This window comes from Zonotrichia leucophrys, chromosome 15 (genome assembly GCF_028769735.1).
Source record: "Zonotrichia leucophrys gambelii isolate GWCS_2022_RI chromosome 15, RI_Zleu_2.0, whole genome shotgun sequence".
Classification (NCBI taxonomy): Eukaryota; Metazoa; Chordata; class Aves; order Passeriformes; family Passerellidae; genus Zonotrichia; species Zonotrichia leucophrys.
The window spans coordinates 4127057-4142751 of record NC_088185.1 but is presented as its reverse complement, the minus strand read 5'-3'; the positions used below and the strand labels follow the sequence as shown (position 1 = coordinate 4142751).

Sequence of the window (15695 nt, the reverse complement as noted above, 5' to 3'; positions counted from 1 at the left end):
TTGGTAACAGATAAGAACAACTCCCCGGCCAGGGACAGGAGGCAAAGGGCACAAGGGACACTGATTTATTGCCACTCACCAGATAAAACACCCACGGCCAACCAGAGCTTTGTAAACAGCAACAAAGAGCTCACCTGAGGGGTCACTTCTTCAAGGGAAGCGTGTGATGCTCATTTACACACGCACATGATCCCCATCCAGGCTTCGGGCAGCTCCTGCATGGACAAGCACATTCCCTGCGGCTGATTTGGGGGATTTGGACTTTCCCTCCGCACTCCCGAGTCCTTTGGACCCGATTTACCCCTCCCTGCACCCGCAAGGAAAACGGTAAGTGGGAGGAGGAGCAGCACCGCGCCTCGGCGGCGGTCACCAGCACAGGCAGCTGTGGGGGACAGATAACTCCGTGTGTGACAGCACGGAAGGACAAAGCCACCCGGGGCCGCCGGGGACCGGAGCAGGTGCCACCCCCGAGCAGAGCCACCCACACCCCCGAGCTGGGCTGCAGCTCTCGGGACTCGCCCACGGCGCAGCCCCAGAGCCCCTCAGCCCCTGTGGCAGCGCCCGCATCCCTCCCGCATCCCCCGTTCGCACCGCAGCCTCCCCGGGCCCAGGCTCGCCCCGCCGGGCCCCACCGCTGCCGGCAGCCTCCCCGCAGCCCCCAGGCGCTCACCCTCGTCCCGGCGGACACCGGGCCGGGCGGGCCGGCCCGAGCGGCCCCGGAGCCCCCCGGTCCGTCCCGGTTCCCCCGCCCAGGCCGCGGCCGCAGCCCCCTCCTCGCCCCCGTGTCTGCGCTCCCCGTCCGGCCGCCAACACCCGCCCCGCCGCTGCCGTTCCGCCGGCCCGCTCACCGGCTCTGCGCAGGGAGAACAGCGGGCCCTGCGTCCCGGTGATACCGGGAAGGTGGAACCGAGCCGGGCCGAACCGAACCAGGCAAAGCCCGCGAGGCGGCAGCGCAGCGCGGCAGCGGCCGGGGGGGGCCATCGGACGGGTTTGGGGGCGCACCCGGGCGGCGCCGGAAGCGAAGCGAGGGGCGGAAGTTCCCCCGCCCGGCGCTCCCGCTCGCTCGGTCCGAGGGGCTCGGTCCGTTCATGGTGAGGGGGAAAGGGCGGCGCGGGGCCCGGGGGACGCGCCCGCAGGGCCGGGATGGGCTCTGGGCCTCGCGGGGGAGGACGGGCTGAAGGGCTGGTGGGGGATGGGGGAATGGGGAGTAGGGTGTGAGGGGCTGCGGGGCCTCGGCGGGGCAGGGGGAGCTGAGGGGGCTCCGGCCCTCAGGAGGGGTTAAGGGACTCAGGGCTGGGGGGCTCAGGGGTGTTTGGGCCATGGGAAGGGGCTCAGAGAGGCGGAAGGGCCGGGGGTTGCGGGTAGCGGTCCTGGCCGGGGGTGCGGGCGGGGGCCGCTGCCCTGCGGAGGGGTGGGGATGAGGATTCGGGGGTCGGGAGGAGGATTCGGGGGTCGGGAGGAGGATTCGGGGGTCCGGATGAGGATTCGGGGGTCCGGATGAGGATTCGGGGGTCCGGATGAGGATTCGGGGGTCGGGATGAGGATTCGGGGATCAGGATGAGGATTCGGGGGTCGGGATGAGGATTCGGGGATCGGGATGAGGATTCGGGGGTCCGGATGAGGATTTGGGGTCCGGCCCCACAGAGCGGTGCGGGTGTTGAGCAGCAGCCCCGAGGCTGGAGAGAGGGTCCCGGGGGGAGTCTGACCCCTGGTCACGGTCCGGTTTGCGTGGTTTGGGGACGGCAGGGCTGCGATTCGGGGACTCTCAGCAGTGGGATCCATCCCCTCTGGAACCCCGAGCCCATTCCTGGGGTGTTCCGGTACCGGAGGGAGCTGAGGTTGCTGCCGGTGCATCCCGGAGATGATGGGATCACCTCCAGGCCATCCCTGCCCCTCCTGCTCCCTCTCCCGTGCCGCACAGCTCCGGCTCCTGTGGGAGTTTCATGGTGGTAAAACAAAAATCCTTCGGCTCGGCTCATCCTGAAGCCGTGGGAGCTGCAGGAGCAGGGATGGAAGGGGTTAATTATCCCACCCTGTCCCATCCTGAGGGAAGGAGGCTCCAAGTGATTAAGGATTTATCGGCTCTGGGGGCATTTGTGGCGCTGAGCCTCCCGTGCCAGAGTGACCGAGGTGACAGGAATCCAGCTCTGTCCGGCTGGATTTTGGTGCTCTGAGCAGGCTGGGAGGGCAGGGAAGAGCAGGAAAAGCTCCTGTGTGCTCTCCCTGTTTGCTCCGAGGGAAAAAGCCTTGAAAACCTGTGGATATTCTGCCTTTTAGCACTGGGGAATCTGTTGATTTCTGCATTGGGACTCGCAGGAATCATCTGCTCCACTTGTGTGTGTTGGGAATTGCCCAATTCCATCCCAGATTATGGATGGAGTAAGAGCCTTAAGCTGCGGAGTTGTGTAAGAAATGAAAGCAGTTGTTGTGGGAAAGCATTGGCTTTGCAGTGCCAAACCCAGCTCAGCATTCCCAGGGCTTTTCCCCGGGAAAAAAACGGGGGCTGTGCCCACGAGTGTCCTTCAGCTCCTGAGAGTGACACATTTAAAACACTTGAGAACTTCACAGGGAGAGCCAGGGGAGGAGCCGAGGTGCGAAACACCCGGTGGGAACGGGAGTGTCACACTGCCAGGGGGGGGATTGTTCCTTCGAGCTGGGAGGTCCTTCCTTGAGCTGGGAGCTGCTCCTTTGAGCTGGGAATTGCACTCCTGAAGTAGGACCTCGTTCCTTGAGCTGGGAAGTCCTTCCTTGAACTGGAAATTGCTCCTTTGAGCTGGGAACTGCTCCTTTGGGCTAGAGGCTCCTCCCTTGAGCTGAGAATTCCTCCTTTGAGCTGGGAGCTGCTTCCTTGAGCTGGAATGTCCTTCCTTGAGCTGGGAATTGCTCCCTTGAGCTGAAAATTGCACTCTTGAGCTTGGAAGTCTTTCCTTGAGCTGGGAACTGCACTCTTGAGCTGGGAACTGCTCCTTTGGGCTGGAAATTGCATTCTTGAGCTGGGAACTGAGCCTTTGGGCTGGGAACTCCTCCTTTGGGCTGGGAAGTTCTTCCTTGAGCTGGAAATTGCACTCTTGAGCGGGGAAGTCCTCCCTTGAGCTGAGACCTCCTCCCTTGAGCTGGGAACTGCTCCCTTGAGCTGAAAGTTGCACTCTTGAGCTTGGAAGTCTTTCCTTGAGCTGGGAGCTGCTTGGTTGAGCTAGGAAGTCCTTCCTTGAACTGGAAATTGCACTCTTGAAGTGGGACCTCCTTCCTTGAGCTGGGAAATCCTTTCTTGAACTGGAAAGTCCTTCCTTGAGCTGGGAACTGCTCCCTTGAGCTGGAAATTGCATTCTTGAAGTGGGAAGTCCTTCCTTGAGCTGGAAAGTCTTTTCTTGAGCTGGGAAGTGCTTCCTTTGAGGTGGAAATTGAACTGTTAAAGTGGGAAGTCCTTCCTTTGAGCTGGGAAGTCCTTCCTTGAGCTGGAAACTGCTCCCTTGAGCTGAAAGTTGCACTCTTGAGCTTGGAAGTCTTTCCTTGAACTGGAAAGTCTTTCCTTGAGCTGGGAGCTGCTCTCTTGAGCTGGAAGTTGCACCCTTGAGCTGCGACCTCCTCCCTTGAGTTGGGAGGTCCTTCCTTGAGCTGGGAATTGCACTCTTGAGCTGGGAGCTCCTTCCCTGACCTGGGAGGTCCTTCCTTGAGCTGGGAATTGCACTCTTGAGCTGGTGACCCCGTTGCTTGCAGGAAGAGATGTCGGGAGAGAGCGTGGTGAGCTCAGCAGTGCCGGCGGCCGCGACGCGCACGACGTCCTTCAAGGGGAGCAGCCCCAGCTCCAAGTACGTGAAGCTGAACGTGGGGGGAGCCCTGTACTACACCACCATGCAGACCCTGACCAAGCAGGACACCATGCTCAAGGCCATGTTCAGCGGGCGCATGGAGGTGCTCACGGACAGTGAAGGTGAGGATTGGGGTGTTCCTGGTGCTCTCCACGTCCTTCCTGGGCAGGGAAAGTCACAGGGGTGATGGGAAAGAGGAACTTCTGTTTGTAGGGTGAAGGTAAGGATTGGGGTGTTCCTGGTGTCCTCCACGTCCTTCCTGGGCAGGGAAAGTCACAGGGGTGATGGGAAAGAGGAACTTCTGTTTGTAGAGTGAAGGTAAGGATTGGGGTGTTCCTGGTGCTCTCCACGTCCTTCTTGGGCAGGGAAAGTCACAGGGGTGATGGGAAAGAGGAACTTCTGTTTGTAGAGTGAAGGTAAGGATTGGGGTGGTCCTGGTGCTCTCCACATCCTTCTTGGGCAGGGAAAGTCACAGGGGTGATGGGAAAGTCAGGGGAACTTTTGTTTGTAGAGTGAAGGTAAGGATTGGGGTGTTCCTGGTGTCCTCTACATCCTTTCTGAGCTGGGAAAGTCACAGGGGTTGTGGGAAGGTCAGATTAACTTTTGTTGGTAGGGTGAAGGTAAGGATTGGGGTGTTCCTGGTGCTCTCCACGTCCTTCCTGGGCAGGGAAAGTCACAGGGGTGATGGGAAAGAGGAACTTCTGTTTGTAGGGTGAAGGTAAGGATTGGGGTGTTCTTGGTGTCCTCCACGTCCCTTCTGGGCAGGGAAAGTCACAGGGATTGTGGGAATGTCAGAGGAACTTCTGTTGGTAGGGTGAAGTGAGGATTAGGATGTTCCTGGTGTCCTCCACGTCCCTTCTGGGCAGGGAAAGTCACAGGGATTGTGGGAATGTCAGAGGAACTTCTCTTGGTAGGGTGAAGTGAGGATTAGGATGTTCCTGGTGCTCTCCATGTCTTTCCTGGGCAGGGAAAGTCACAGGAACTTCTGTTTGTAGGGTTGGAAGGGTGGATGATGTCTCCTACAAGGGAGGGTTGGGATTGTTCAGCCTGGACCAAAGGCAGGTTTGGGGTGACCTAATTGTGGCCTTCCAGTGCTTGAAGGAGCCACAAGAACAACAGAGAGAATATTTATATGATATTTATATAATATTATAAGATATTTATATATTTATAAGATATTCATATAATATTTAAAGATTTCATCCCAATATCTAATCCAAGCCTATTCTCTTGTCCTGCCCTGGAGTGGCAGGACAAGAGAATAGGTTTGGATCAGATATTGGGTTGAAATCTTTCCCTGCTGAGGCCCTGGAGGGTGCCCAAAGCAGCTGTGGCTGCCCCTGGATCCCTGGAAGTGTCCAAGGCCAGGTTGGACAGGGCTTGGAGCAGCCTGGGACAGTGGGAGGTGTCCCTGCCCATGGCAAGGAGTGAACTAAATAATCTTCAAGGCCTAAATAATCTTCAATCTCCCCACCCAACCCATGCTGTTGTTCCATGATTCCATGATTATACAGCTGGGAAAAATGTGGAACAAAAGACAAGGATGACCTGAGTGGTTTCCTGGACAGAAGAAGGACACTAAGAGGTGCCAAAGGTCCTGTCAGGCCCAGGTGACACCTGGAGCATCTTTTCCTATCAGAACACTGACATTAAAGCTCTGAAGCCCATGGAAATAGGTGGGGATGGTGATTAGGGATCTTTGAGCTGGGATTTGTGTGTCCTCTTGGAAGCTCAGAATGCCATTCCCTCTTCTTGTCTCCTTGTTTATAAATAAAATATAAAACAAGCTCTGAACATAGGTATAAATGAGTTAAAAGCTGATTTTTTAAAATAAAACAACTTTCGTTTGGGACTATTGACAGCTGATTTCCCTAAAACAGAACCAGTTGCAGAATTTTCAGAAAATTTAGACTTTTATCTCCACATTCCCACATTCTGGTTGTGCCAGTGTTTAATTGGAAGCTCAGCTTTATTTTCACTCTGATGTTTTACCCATAACAGTATTTAAAAACCTTTGTCTTTAACTGCAGCCTCTGCAAAGCTGATCCTGGAGATTCAAACACCTCCCTTGGGATTAGTTTATTATTTAAAAATTTTGTTTGAATTTGCTGAAAATAGAGAAAATATAGTACAGGGTGGACTGAGTTTTGAGTGCTTTAAAACAATCTGTTTAGAGATTTATGATAAGCTTTTCTGAGATAAAATGAAGTGGATTTGAAGGGAAAAAATGTAAAAATAGAGCCTGATTAGCTGAATATTCCTGGTTTAGCCTGAAGTCTTTCTATTTAAGCTGGGGAAAACAAAGCTGTGTTGTTCCAGGTGTAATCCCAGGCCAGGATAAAGCAGGAATGTGGATGCTGTGATTTGGATCAAAGGGTCTCTGGGATGCTTATCCTGGACACAGATCATGGAGGTTGCATTGAAAAAGTCAGTTTGTGGGTCAAATTTGGGAAAAAAGTCAAGTGGGAATCAACACTGGGTCCAGTTTGGGAAAAATTCTGTCCAATGTGAATGAACACCATGACTGGGAGCACTGGAGGAGTGGAAATGTTGTGAACATTCTCCCTTTGCTAAACTTGGGCTGGATCTTCCTGTCCCTCCCTGAAGCTGCTGGGCTGAATTTGATAATTCCAGACTTCCTGTGCTTGGAAATGGATTGGAAATCCCAAATTCATTTTGGAAACTCATCCTGGCCTGATCCCAATGGGGTTGGGACATCCCATTCCCAGGGCTCAGAGGCTCTGCAAGTGCTGTTTGCACCCCAAATCTGAGGATAACTGGTATTTCTCCCACTAAAATACCAGATTTGGGATGTAAAACCCCAAGTTTGTTTTGCTGTGACTCCCACAGTGTGTGTGTGGGATTGTTCCATGGAACCAGTTTGTGTTTTAAGAGGAATTTGATACTTCCTGTATGTTGTAACACAGACACTCCCATTGCAGCAGCTCTTGCTTTATCTCCCCTTGCCTGGAAACTGGGACAATAGCACTGGGGCTGCTAAAGGAAACACTTTTTATCTGGAATTCTTCAAAATCCTCCTCATTGGTCACACCCTAAACCTGGCACCAAACAAAATGTTTCTTAGGGAAAGGAGCCAGGCTTGGGGAGCAACTGGAAGGAGTTGGGTTTAACCAGTCTGGAATTTGGGTCCTGCTCTGTGTCTGGGATTCAGATCCCAGCTGAACAATTCCAACCTGCTGCTCCTCAGGCTGGAGAGAACAGGCTGGGCTTCTCTGCCTGTGGGTGGTAAATTATTGTTTCCAGCTCAGAAATTATTGATGAACTGTAGCAAATCAGCATTTTTGGAACATTTCCTTGGATGGTAATGAGCAGGGAGAAGGATGTGAGTTTTCCAGGTGCATCCACCTGTTTCCAATTCTCCTTTTTCCCCTGACTCCCTGCTGCTGTTGATGGGGAAGCTGTTCCTGGTCCTGCTGCTGATAAGAGAGTGGAGCCTCAGGCAGTGTCCAGTGTCAGGCTCCTGTTTCACCTGCCAGGGTTTGCTTGGGAAATATCTGCTTTTAGCTGCAGTGTTTGGATCCTGTCCCTGAGGATTCCTGTAAGACAAAGATGGATTTTTAAAGGTGTGATGTGTCCATGGGCAAAGGCAGTGAGGGGAGGGGGTTCTGAGACCCCACCTGCAGAGCTGCCCCAGCAGAGGGAGGAGCTGGAGCTGCTGGAGAGAGCCCAGAGGAGACACCAGCATGGTCAGAGGGATGGAGCAGCTCTGCTGGGAGGAAAGGCTGGGATTGTTCAGCCTGGAGAAGGGAAGGAGCTGACAGAAATGAGGGAAAGGACTGTTTGCAGGGCCTGGAGTGACAGGAAAAGTGGGGATGGCTTCAAATTGCCAGAGGGCAGGAATAGGTGGGATATTGGGAAGAAATCCACCCTGTGAGGGTGGTGAGAGGCTGGGATGGAATTCCCAGAGAAGCTGGGGCTGCCCCATCCCTGGAAGTGTCCAAGGCCAGGGCTTGGAGCAGCCTGGGATAGTGGAAGGTGGCTCTGCCCAAGGCAGGGGGTTGGAATTGTATAAACTTTAAGTTCTCTTCCATCCCAAACCATTCCATGATTCCATACAGCCCATGGATTCTGTGTCCCTTCCTAAATGGATCACAGGATGTTTTTGGAACTCTGCAATTAAGAAATGCCTCCAAAAGACTCCAGCCCACTTGTTGGCTCTGCTGTGGCCGAGTGGCACCGGGCTCACTTCTCTGTGACTCATCTCCTTTGGGCTGCTTGGGGGAAGCAGAAGGGTTTTTAAAGCTCTTCTAGTGGTAGCTCTGATTTTGCAACGCTGCTGGAAGTGTTTTCTCATCCCCACATGAAAATGAGCAACTCTGCTTCAGTTTCACCATCTGTAAACGAAGTTGCAGCAGATTTTTGCAGCCTATGAGGAATCACAGAGGAGTTTGGGGATGATAGTTCTGCTCTCAGCTGGCCCTTTACCTTCCTGTGTGCTCCAGTGAGCTTGGGAGGCAGCTGCATTTGTGGAATGGTTTATTACCATGGCTTGTGCTTCCTCTTTATCACAGAATCCCAGAATGGTTTGGGTAGGAAAAGACTTTAAAGCTCACCTTGTTCCACCCCTGCCATGGGCAGAGACACCTTCCACTAAATCTCCTACTAAAATGGGATTTCTTGCTGTCCATACTCTGCACTGCCAAATGGGCTTTTTTCTGCTCTAGTTGGATTAGCCATTAGTCTGGATCAGTCCTTTCTTCCATCATTTCTTTCTCTAGTTTGTTGTTGCAGCCTGTAAAATCACACTTGGAGCACTTTGTGTTGTCTGTGTTCAGCAGGAATGAGGGAGCTGGGAAGCCTGGAGTGAGCTGCTGCAGAGTGTCTCCTTTTCCCTCAGAAAAGGCTGTGTTCCCTCTCCAGACTGAACCAAATGTTCAGACTTTTCCTCGTAATTCCATTCATGCAGAGCACACAGGGGCTGCTTTAACCTACTTTCCTTATTTGTCCAAAATATGACTCCTTCCCCACAAGCGTTTCCTCACCGCATTCCTGAGCCTCAGCCTGTGAGAGTGGCCATCTGTTCACCCAGGGAAACTCCAGCCTTGGCACTCCCTGACTTCTCCAGGGTCCAGCCTGATCCCAGCAGTGAGAGGTGAAGTGTGGATGCTGCACCCACAGCTTTGGTTGTAGCTCTTTTCTTCCTTCTCTTGGAGAAGAGAAGGCTCCAGGGAGACCTTGCAGTGTCCAGGAGAGCTGGAGGAGACTTTGGGCAAGGGCATGGAGGGACAAGACAAGGGGGAATGGCTTCCCACTGCCAGAGGCAGGGTTAGATGGGATATTGAGGAGAAATTCTTCCCTGTGAGGGGTGGTGGCACCCTGGCTCAGGCTGCCCCATCCCTGGAAGTGTCCAAAGCCAGGTTGGATGGGGTTTGGAGCAGCCTGGGATGGTGGAAGCTGTCCCTGCCCATGGATTTAAGATCCCTTCCCACCCAGACCATTCTGTGCTTTCCATCAGCCTTGAACACCCCCAGTGCCTCTCTCTGGTCAGGGCAGGGTCAGGGGTTATTTTTACTCACCCTTCACAGACTCCTCAGCAGGAACACATGAATATATTCCCTGGGATTGGATGGGCTTTAAGTTAAGTTCCATTCCAACCCAAACCATTCCGTGATTCTCCTCCCACCCTGGTCCAGCTGTGCCACACTCCCTGCTCACATTCCCCATTCCATCCTCCCACTCCCAGTTCCATCATGTCCTTCCACCATTTTGCTCTGCCAAGGCCTTTTGCCACATTGATCTCAGCTTGTCCTCACTGTGGCCTTGCTGTGTGCCCAGGCTGGATCCTGATTGACCGCTGTGGGAAGCACTTTGGGACAATCCTGAACTACCTGCGGGACGGGGCCGTGCCGCTCCCGGAGAGCCGCCGCGAGATCGAGGAGCTGCTGGCTGAGGCCAAGTACTACCTGGTGCAGGGGCTGGTGGATGAATGCCAGGCAGCCCTGCAGGTGGGCACGGGGCTCAGGGGCACCTGGGGGTGGGCAGGGTTTTCTCCTGGTCTTCATGTGGGGATTTTGGAGGCTGGGATGGAAATGGGAATTGTTTGTGTTGTCCTCTGCTGGAGTCTGGTCACATCTAGGAGAACCAGCTTCTTCCCAGAGCTGCTGGAGTCCTGTTTTGTTCTTTGTTATGCTCTGAGGTTGCCATCTTGGGTTTGATGCCACTGTCACTGGTGTCCTGTCTGAGAAAAGCCCCATTCCAGATCCTGCTGTTTAACTGGGCACAGGACATTCCGTGGTGGAGCACAGGAATGGACACCTCAGCTGCCCCTGGCCAGCCACAGCTCCCCAGGGACACCACAGGGACAGAGTGGACGGTGACCCCTCAGCAGAAATCATTCCCAGGAAATGTGGTTGTGCCAGGGAGCTGCTCTCACTCAGCTGCTGTTTGGTTCTTCTCCCACAGAACAAGGACACCTATGAGCCCTTCTGCAAGGTCCCGGTGATCACCTCCTCCAAAGAGGAGCAGAAGCTGATTGCAACCTCCAACAAGGTGAGAGAGACTGGGATGTGCCATGGGGAGAGCTGGGGTGTCCAGCTGGAGAGGAGAACCTTTGTGGAGACCTCAGAGCTCCTTCCAGTGCCTAAAGGGGCTCCAAGAGAGCTGGAGTGCTGGACAAGGGATGGAGTGACAGGATAAGGGGTGATGCCTTTAAGCTGAAGGAGTGCAGGGTTAGATGGGATATCAGGAAAAAATTCTTCCCTGGGAGGGTGGGGAGGCCCTGGCTCAGGGTGCCCAAAGCAGCTGTGGCTGCCCCATCCCTGGAAGTGTCCAAGGCCAGGCTGGACAGGGCTTGGAGCAACCTGGGATAGTGGAAAGTGTCCCTGCACGTAGCAGGGAGTCCTGATAAGACAGAGGGAAGATAAGAATGGATGAGGATCCAGTCCCAGAAGGGGTCAGGAGGGATTGCAGCCCCATTGCCAACTTGTGCATCACAGGTTTGCAGCAACAGCAGTAACACCACTGAAATCCCACAAGGAATTTGTTATTGCAGCTTCTCTGTGGGGCCTTGGGCTGAGCTGAGGTTCCAGCTCAGGCTGTGCTCCCTGGAACTCATCTGTGCTTTGTTTCTTACAGCCAGCAGTGAAGCTGCTCTATAACAGAAGCAACAACAAATATTCCTACACCAGGTAAGTGACATCAGCTGGAGTTGTTGGAAGTTTTTCATAGACTAAAATCCACTATAAAAGTTTCCTTTTTCTTCCCCCAGACCCAATGACAGATTGGTGTTGGCAGGCACTCCATTTTTCCCCAATTAATTTCAAACTGGAGTCAGAAGGGAGTCTGCTGCCATCCATGCAGGGCTGAGCCTGTGCTATTTCTGTGCCAGAGGAGTTCCTCTAATCCTTAGGTGCAGCTGGCAGAGACTCCTGGCCAAGTGCTGTCTGCATTCCCATGGATGGCAGTGTGGTAGTTGAACACAGGGAGCTCTCTGAGTGGTGAAATGATCAAACTGGGGGCCTTGTCCTCTTTCCCTTATTCCCATATAAGTTTCATGACATAACAGTGCCCATCCAGGGTGCTGAGCTCAGGAATGGTTTGAAGTGAAATAATAAGAATTAATTTCTTTGCTTTGCCCCATCCCTGGAAGTGTCCAAGGCCAGGCTGGATGGGGCTTGAAGCAACCTGGGCTAGGGGAAGGTGCCCTTGCCCATGTCAAGGGTGGGCTTTAAGGTCCCTCCAACCCAAACCATCCTGGGGCTCTGTGACACTGGAATCTGGGATCTCAGAGCCATCAGTGCTCACTGCTCCCACTCTTTCCACGCGCTCTGTAAATTCCCTTCCCACAGCAACTCCGATGACAACATGCTGAAGAACATTGAGCTCTTTGACAAGCTGTCCCTGAGGTTCAACGGGAGGGTGCTCTTCATCAAGGATGTCATTGGGGATGAGATCTGCTGCTGGTCCTTCTACGGGCAGGGCCGCAAGATCGCCGAGGTCTGCTGCACCTCCATCGTCTATGCCACCGAGAAGAAGCAGACCAAGGTACAGGGAAACTGGGACAGTGACAGCTGAACAGGCTGGCACTTTGTCATTGTTCAGCACCTCTGGAGGGTAGTCAGTGCATTGAGAGTGGGGTAGGAGCTGGGGCTCATCCTGGGGGTGCAGCAGGAGCTGCCTGCACTGGGAAATTGGGATATTCCATAAAGCCCTGTGGTATTCCATAATCATGATATCCATAATGGTCAGTCCAGTTCTATCTTCAGACAAACTTGTACATTTAACCACATTTGGGTTTGGGAGTTGCAAGTAGATGATCTAGGGATTGAAGTAAATGATCTTTAAGGTCCCTCCCAACCCAAACCATTTCCTGGCTCTACACCCCCATGTAAGGAGGGATCCATCAATGGCACACCTTCCCTGCATTCTTCCCTTTCCCAGGAGGGATCTGCCTGGTTCTGGTAAAAACCCAACTTGTTGGACTCAAAAGCTGGAAGCAAAAAAATGGACTAGAAAGGATTGTCCCTGAAAGGATTTCTGTTCCTGGGGTGCAGTTAAGGAACAGCAACACGGAGTGTCAGGAACCCAAGCCGAGGTAACCTGGCGCCTGCAGTCAGTGACCTCCTCTTCCCTCCCTGCCAGGTGGAGTTCCCAGAAGCCCGAATTTACGAGGAGACCCTGAACATTCTTCTGTACGAGTCCCAGGACGGGAGGGGGCCGGACAATGCCCTCCTGGAGGCCACGGGAGGGGCTGCAGGGCGCTCCCACCACCTGGAGGAGGACGAGGAGCGGGAGCGCATCGAGCGCGTGCGGAGGATCCACATCAAGCGCCCCGACGACAGGGCCCACCTGCACCAGTGAGCCAGCCTGGGGACCCCCTCGGCTCTGGGGAAGGGGCTGCCCTGCAGCAGGACCAGGCAGTGCAACTCCTGTCCAGCACAGTCTGTAAATTGGGATTTGTAACAAACTCTAGGTTATTTGGGGTATTTAAATGCGGTAGTTGTAGGGCGAGGATCCATGAGGTTACTGGGCAGCCTGGAAAGGCCTGTTGAGCAGCTGGAGAAATGCCCAGAATTTTTAGCACTCTTGTCGTTGCTGTTTTGTGCTGGAGAGGAGGAGGACTGGCTTTCTGTGACTTTTGGTAATGATCCTGCACTTTAAAAGCAAAACAACGAACAAAAGGTCAGCCAGCCACCCTCCTTCCCTCCAGGCACTCCCTGACCCTCCTGGGCTGGGGGGAAAGGCAGGGACATGGACCCAGGGCTGCTGCAGAGACTCTCCAAAGAACAAATGGCACAGGCTGATGAGATTCCTGGAGTCTGGGGGCAGAGGGATCCCTCAGAGCAGGGGCTGCTCCCTCAGGTTCCCCACAGCTCTCAGGATCTGCTCCTCCAAGGGTTCAGTGGAGTTTCTGCAGCACTGAGCTGGGGACACCCAGCCCTGTTTTATCCCTACAGTTCAAGGTTAAAATTCCTCCCAAAGGAGGAGAATCAGGAGCAAACTGTCCACGGTTGCTTTCCCTAGGAGTGGTGTTGGTACTGGTCAGTGCTTAGAGCTTCTGCCTGAGCCTGGATCTCAGCTGGGGGGTTGGTTTCCAGCAGCTCCCAGGCACCAGGAGTCACAGCAGGTTCAATCCCCCCGTTTTGGGGGTGCTGGTGGGGGGCAGCAGCCCTGGTTCCCTTCTGGAGCTGATTGAGGAGCATTGCCCTGCTCTGAGTGAGGGGAAACAAGCAGGCAGTGGCCCAGAGGCAGATATTCCCTGTTTGACTTCACCCTGAGGCTGTTCCAAACCCTCCCAGCCATGGCAGCTGTGTGTGGAAGGGCAGAGCATGGAGAAGGCCACTGCACTGTGGCTTTCTACGAGTGCTTTTCTCTTTCAATGAATATTTTATCTACCTCCTTGTCTCCTGTTGCCTGTTGTGGAGTCAAGTGACAGCAGTGGTGGGAGGTGGGCTGTCATTCCATAGGGCTGAGCAGAGCCACAGCTGTGACAGTTCAGGTCACCCGTCCTGGGAGGGAGAGAAACCTGAGGTAGGAAGTGTTAAACTTGCACTGCAGCAGCACCCGTGGGTGACACCAGAGCACTCTGCCCTGGGCTAGAGTTTCTTTTGACCCTTTCTCTGCAATATTTAGCACTGGCTTTAACAGCCACCCTCCTCTGGAGCAGCAGCAGCTCCGTGTTCCTGCTCCGAGGATCCCTGCTCCTGGCTCAGGGCTGCTGAGGACGTGGGAACAGTGTGACACCAAAGGTGCTGCAGCAGCACCAGCCACGTTCTTCTGTTCCACAGAGCTCGGTGGTAGAGGCTGAAACACACCAGGAAGTGGCTGTACAGTTTTGGATCATCAAGTAAAGCTCAAAGATTTCCAATTTAATCTGAGGCCATCTTTCTAGTAACCAAAGACTCCTCCCCATTGCAGGCAGCTGCTGGCTGTGGCAGGTGGGGTGTTATACCTGTCTCCTCTTTCTCCTGCAGCTGCTGATTGTTCACTGAGAGCTCCACAGTCTCCTGGGGGTTCAGCAGCTTCAGCTCTGTCCTGACACCTCAGGGCTTCCAGTTTGAGTTGTACCTAGAGCTGTTGGCAGCACCCTCTAGGGCAGTGCAGAGGGGGAAGGAGCCAGTGCCTCTCCCCTCGGGGCTGGGATGAGCTGAGGGTGAGGCAGGGGAGTCCTGGGTTGCTGTTTCTCCAGCACTGTGTGCTTTGGCACTTACTGGTGATTCCTGGGCTGTCACTGGGCTTCTCAGCATCTGCAGCAGCCCTTGGGGGTGCAGGCTGTGTCCCACAGAGGGGACCAGGGACAGCCCCAGTCCTGCAGCAAACCCTGCTCACTCCAGCTGGGAGCTGCTCTCCACTCATCCCCGGCTGTGCTGACCTGCAGACCCCAGACCAAATCCAGTCCTGTGGGGCAGAGCAGCCTCAGCCCCAGGAGGTGACAGCAGTACCAAGCACCTGACAGGTCACAGCTACGTGATTAACTTCTCTGTAAATAGATCCTTAACTGGCTTCAGGCTTTTCCCTTTCAGGATATGCAAACTAAGTTCTTAAAAACCAGGGGAGGGCTGTTTTTAATCTTTGTACAGTGCTTTGTAGAGCTGTTGGTTTAGCAAAGTCACTCCAGGAGAGTTAAAGTTTCCATTTCAGTTTTGTTGCTGCATTTGTGGGCAGACTCTGTCTTAGCTCACTCCTGAGCTCACCCTCGGGGTGTGGAGTGGTGCAGCCAAGCTGTGCTGTCCTGGGGCCTGTCCTGTGCTGTCCTGGGGCCTGTCCTTTCCCTGCTGCCCCTGTCCTTGCTCTGGCCACACCCTGCTCATGCCCTTGCACAAATGCTCTCAGCCCTGAGCCTCGTTACTCTAAGTGGTTTTACTCTGAGCTCTCAGGTGCACCTGGGGCTCAGGGCAGGTGTCCTGGGCACAAAAGCAGCTCTTCAGATTATCCTTCCCTGCCTCTCCCAGTGCCAGGGAGAGCAGAGCTGGCTGCTTCCATCCCCCAGCACCAGCAGTGCCAGCACAGCCCAGGCAGCTGAGCAAAGTCCCCCTGGGGAAGGGATTTTGTCCCCTCCCAGCTCCTGACACGGGTGGGGCTGCTCAAGGAGGGGACAGGGGCCAGCCCTGGTGTCCCCTTGCCACCTCTCTCCCTGTAGCACTTCCCCAGGGCAGGTTTGGATCCCCTGAGCAGCCCCTGGGCAAGGCTCCAAGCTCCCATCCTCCCCTAGAGCAAAGCATAGGTAGAACCTTTCAGTCTCTATGGAATTGTTTCCTGGACAACAGCAAATTCCTGTTCTGTACAATCATTCCCACCTGTCCAGACTTCTGCACAGAACAAGCTTCAGCTGGATTTCAGTGTATGGTTGATGTTTGCAATATGTACTTTTGGTTTTTTTTTTTTTAATATAACACAATAAATTAGAAGATATTTCATATTTACATG

General features: G+C 54.1%; 2 protein-coding genes across 4 annotated transcripts in view; one reads left to right on the top strand and one right to left on the bottom strand.

The window, feature by feature from the left end:
- The window catches only part of UBE3B (ubiquitin protein ligase E3B), a 21711-nt gene extending 20920 nt beyond the window's left edge, over window positions 1–791 (bottom strand). Inside the window, exons 1-2 of the mRNA XM_064727333.1 lie at window positions 671–791; window positions 135–215 (exon numbers count right to left, since the gene is read on the bottom strand). The gene's annotated coding sequence lies outside the window, so the exon portion shown is untranslated. The remainder of the gene's footprint in view (window positions 1–134; window positions 216–670) is intronic.
- Window positions 71–15668, top strand: KCTD10 (potassium channel tetramerization domain containing 10). 3 transcript variants are annotated; one of them, XM_064727331.1, is made up of 7 exons: window positions 71–327; window positions 3718–3931; window positions 9606–9775; window positions 10233–10319; window positions 10905–10957; window positions 11618–11813; window positions 12411–15668. In XM_064727331.1, the coding sequence occupies exons 2-7, from the start codon at window positions 3724–3726 to the stop codon at window positions 12627–12629; spliced, it is 933 nt and encodes a 310-aa protein (XP_064583401.1). In that variant the 5' UTR covers window positions 71–327; window positions 3718–3723; the 3' UTR covers window positions 12630–15668. The 3 variants fall into 3 exon arrangements, with proteins under 3 accessions (XP_064583401.1, XP_064583400.1, XP_064583402.1); XM_064727330.1 differs by lacking the exon at window positions 71–327 and adding an exon at window positions 945–1091; XM_064727332.1 differs by lacking the exon at window positions 71–327 and adding an exon at window positions 1044–1080.
- Window positions 15669–15695: the final 27 nt, after the last annotated feature.

Excerpts from the sequence above, each read along its gene's own strand:
- KCTD10 (XM_064727330.1), top strand. Across the intron at positions 10,958-11,617 it reads AACAAATATTCCTACACCAG|CAACTCCGATGACAACATGC; the intron begins GTAAGTGACATC and ends CCCTTCCCACAG. Across the intron at positions 11,814-12,410 it reads CCGAGAAGAAGCAGACCAAG|GTGGAGTTCCCAGAAGCCCG; the intron begins GTACAGGGAAAC and ends CCTCCCTGCCAG.